Genomic DNA, 4,041 nt, shown 5'->3' on the forward strand with positions numbered 1-4,041 from the left:
TGTCACCTTTTCTTTCTGGCTGTAGCTAGAGAACAGGCGGCAGGAGCAGCGGGACACAGCTCGGGCCCTGTGGCTCTGGGCCTTCTCTCTTCAGGCAAAGGTACTGGGGCTCCGCATCCCGCTGTCCGGCTCCTCCCGGGGGAGCATTGTGCCTTGGTGGAGGGCAGGGTGGGCTGTGGGCATAGCCCCTGGAGGGTCCTAAAGGGAGAGCTGGGCCTCACCTCCTCCCCCTCCTGGAGGTGTGGGCTGCGTGGCTGGGCTTCGTGCTGGAGAGGAGGAGGAAGAAGGCGAGGCTGGAGCGGGCGGTGCAGGCCTACCACCAGCAGCTCCTCCAGGAGGGCGCTACCTGCCTCCTGCGGTTCACAGCGGACATGAAGGCCCTCCGGCAGCAGCTGCATGCCCAGCAGCAGGTGCAGGTAGGCCCGGGTTCCCCTGCCTCGGGGGAGCGGGCAGGGCATGGCATGACCTGACAAGAGGCCATTGCAGGTGGCCCACAGCCTCCACCGGGCAGTCCACCGCTGTGCCATGCTCTGGAAACAGAAGGTGCTGGGCCCCGGCCGGGCGCCTCCCCCCACCTCCACTCTGCCCAGCAGGAGAGTGACATTCAGGGGCCCCCTTCCCGACCACATCAGCGCTGCTGCTGGAGATGCCGCCCCGGAGACCAGGAGGCCTCGAGCCCCTCGCAGGCCACAGGGCACTCTGGGTAGCCTGGCCCTGGATGCCGGGGACCCCCCCCTCCTGGAGCTGTGAGTGGCCACCCCTTGCCTCGCCCCTCCGCTCCCACCTGGGGCAGAAGCTTGGCCTGTCCTGCAGGGAGAACACTGGGAGCCTTCTCTCCAGCGGGACCTGTCCCTCCCGAGCGCAGGAGTTAGCAAAAGGAGGGCAGCCCTGCCCTCCTGCCCCAGGCCTGCCAGTGTCCCGCCGACCCTTACAGCCAGGAAATGGGGCCCCCTCTCGGGAGCCCCACTTTCTATGCTCTGGCACCTGCCCTATAGCTGCACACTGAGCTGCTGTAGCTGTTGCTCCCAGAGGGCCCCGTGCTGCCTGAGGCTGTGGGAGGTTGCCAGCAGGGAGTGGCCCAGGCCTGTCCTGCTCTGCTTGCCTCACCCCCTCTCTCCAATCCTGACCCTAACCAGGGCCCAACCCTGACAGGCCTGTCCCCGTGAGGTGGGACAAGCAGCTGCATCACCAGGGGCACTGGAGGTCAAATGAGATGATGTGGGTGAGGGAACAGGCTCGCTTCATGGAGATGCTGAAGTTCTGTGTGGCCGGGCCTAGCCCAGCTCCCATGTTGACCTTGGGCAAGAGCCTCTCCTTCTCTGGCCTGCAGTCTCCCCACAAGATCGGGGGGTTGGGCTGAATGACGACCCCTACCCCACAGAGTCCCAGGCCCCTGGGCAGCCTGAGAAACAGGCCTTGTTTCTTCCCAACAGAGCCGTCCGCTCCGCAAGGAAGCAGCCACGACGTCCTAACTTCTTGCTGGAGCCCTTGCAGAGCCAGAGGCCCCTGGGGGGTGGCAGCCTCGGGGGACAAGGGTAGGTCATGGGGTCTTGGGCCCCCAAAGTACATGGTGCCTCCATCCAGGGCGTGTGATTTGGGGTCTGAGAGTGAGTGGCCCCCTTTCCTTCCTGCTCCTCAGGAGGATGCTGAGGCCTGACCAGCTCCTGCCTTCCCTTTGCTTAGGTCTGAGACGCCGAGGGAGCGAGACCTAGGCCTGGCCCCGCCCACAGGCTCTTCCCTGACGAGGCCCTTCTCGGAAAAGGCCCAGACAGTCCTGGTCCCAAGCAGCGCCATGCCCCAGCCTGGGGCCCTGCCAAGTGCCTCTGGCCTGAAGTTGGTGCCCATGGCGAGTACAGGCCCGCAGTTGCTGCCCCCTTCCTCCTTCATGCCCTGTGGGGTGGGCGCACCCACCGAGGTGAGTCCTCCCTGGTCATCTGGGCTCCCATCCTTTGGCCCGGCCTTCAGGGCTCATGCACTTTGTGCTGCAGCCACAGCTGTACTTGCTGCTTCTGGGACACATTCATTCACCAAGTGCAGGCGCCACCGCTTGAGGGCACAGGAGTGAACACCCCGCCCAGGCCCCTGCTCCCAAGGTTACGTGTGTCCCAATTGAGGGGACAAGAGCAGCAGACAGACTGCAGGTCACGGAGGGCCGTGCAGGCCCTGCTGGAAGTTTGGCTTTAAGGAGAGGGAAGTCCTAGAGGCTGGCTGGCTGCTGTGATGGATGGCCCAGCAGGTGCTGGCGGCAGCAGACCTGGGCCAAGACCCTGGTGAGAGGCAGAAGAGGCAGGACTTGCTCTGATGGGTCTGCAGCCAATGAAGGAAGAAAGCTGGCTTGGATCCCTCGGGATAATGAGTTCTTTCACTGAAAGAACACTGGGGTCCCATTTGGGGTGAAGCATGAAGTGTGTTCAACCTGTCACATTTGAGATAAAGTAACAGGCTTGTGAGCCTGGCCTTCAGGGAAGAAGTCTGGTCTGGAGATCAAAGTTGAAAATAGAAATCAGGGGTCGGGACAGGGAGGCGTGAGAGCAGGAGTGCTCAGTAGCAGGAGACAGCCTGGGGCTGGGCCACCCCAAGGAGCTGGGGTCTCGAGAGCCAGGGGAGTGCTGAGGGGCAGGGTGACAGGAGGGGACGGTGCTCTCACCAGGAGGGAAGGAGGGTTGTAGGTGGGCGGCTGGACACTTACAAGTGCCTCTGATCACTTTCTCACTGAAAGACAAGGCCACAGCCTAGAGACAGGTAGGGGTTAGGGCCAGGAAGGCTTGAAGCAGCTGCTTGGAGCAGTGCTCAGCCAGGCTTGGCGGAGTGGGCCAGACTGCAAAGGTGTGGGGTGCTTCTGGGTTGCTTGGGGTCAGCCTTGAAGGAAGGGCAGGGCCGGGGCGCTGCAAAGCCCAGCTCCTGGGGCCTCCTTGACCCTCCCCTGCAGTGGGCAGCCTTGGCTCCTGTCCCAGCCTTCCTCCGGCTTCTCTATGCTTAGTGTCCATCCTTCCTTTACAGGCATCAGCATGGCTGACCTCCCCTGGCCTTATGCCCCAGGCCCCTCTATCCCTGGCCAGTGTCCCCGACCCCCATCTGCTCCTTCCTGAGGCCCTCACAGGTGGGCCTGGCTCTGAAACTGCAGGTGTGCACCTGAGGTCTGTCAGCGCCTGGGTCCCCTCCATTCAGCCTGGGCCCAGCTGGGAGCGTGGTCAAGATCAAGTTCATTGTCCTGTTGCCCTGGGCCACAGCGACCTGGAGGCTGAGCTTGAGAGCATCCAGCGGCAATTGCAGGACTACCAGAGCATGAAGCAGAGCCTCCGGTGAGGCCCACCAACACCCTGCCCACGGGAGCAGCTGGGGGTGCTGCCAGGGCCTGGGGCGATTCACCTGCCAGCCCCGGAGCACAGGTGGCCCCTTTACCCTCAGTCCTGCTCAGGAAGGCTGTTGGCCTTACCTGTGGGATGGGGGGTGGGTTGAGGGGGGGGCAACAAAGCTGAGCATAAGTAAACATGACTGGGCCATGTGAAAGCTGGGCCAGCAGTCTGCCCAGTGATTGTGACATGGGATGAAAAGGTACAAAGACTGGCCTGGGCCCCAGCGGCACGCAGTGGCTTGTCTTGTGTTCTGGGTCCAGAGTCTGCGCCTTCAAGGCCAGGCTGGAGACCTCCCCATGAGTAGCAGCCATGGAGGGACAGGAAGGGGTCCCTGGGCCCATCCGAGCTGCGTCTGCTGGACAGTGTGGAGGCAGGGGAGGAACAGGAACCCCTGCACCAGAAGCACGTGCTTCACCCCAAGCCTGAGCACCACCAAGGCGAACAGCAGGCGTCTCACCCTCAGGTCCTACCAGCGGCAAGCGAGCAGCCTGCGCCGGTGGCTGGAGCTGAGCCGGGAGGAGCCCAGGCCCGAGGACCAGGAAGCTGAGCAGCAGGTGCAGGAAGAGCTGCAGGAGGTGAGGTCCCCGGCCCCCCTGGGAGGGGCTCTGGCTGTGCTTCCTCTCAGCACGGCCGTCCCTCCCTGCCCGCAGGTGGAGCTGCAGGCCCAGCAACTGGGAGCAGAGCT

The 4,041-nt window shown here is 63.7% G+C and overlaps 1 protein-coding gene across 1 annotated transcript in view; it reads left to right on the forward strand.

Annotated features, from left to right (window-relative positions):
• The window catches only part of SFI1 (SFI1 centrin binding protein), a 43,303-nt gene that overhangs the window by 37,801 nt on the left and 1,461 nt on the right, over window positions 1-4,041 (forward strand). The window contains exons 24-30 of the mRNA XM_014542434.1: window positions 26-100; window positions 240-416; window positions 487-746; window positions 1,431-1,535; window positions 1,684-1,915; window positions 3,001-3,302; window positions 3,820-4,038. Of these exons, the coding sequence (XP_014397920.1) occupies window positions 26-100; window positions 240-416; window positions 487-746; window positions 1,431-1,535; window positions 1,684-1,915; window positions 3,001-3,302; window positions 3,820-4,038 (1,370 nt within the window). The remainder of the gene's footprint in view (window positions 1-25; window positions 101-239; window positions 417-486; window positions 747-1,430; window positions 1,536-1,683; window positions 1,916-3,000; window positions 3,303-3,819; window positions 4,039-4,041) is intronic.

This window comes from Myotis brandtii, unplaced genomic scaffold (genome assembly GCF_000412655.1).
Source record: "Myotis brandtii unplaced genomic scaffold, ASM41265v1 scaffold303, whole genome shotgun sequence".
NCBI lineage: Eukaryota > Metazoa > Chordata > Mammalia > Chiroptera > Vespertilionidae > Myotis > Myotis brandtii.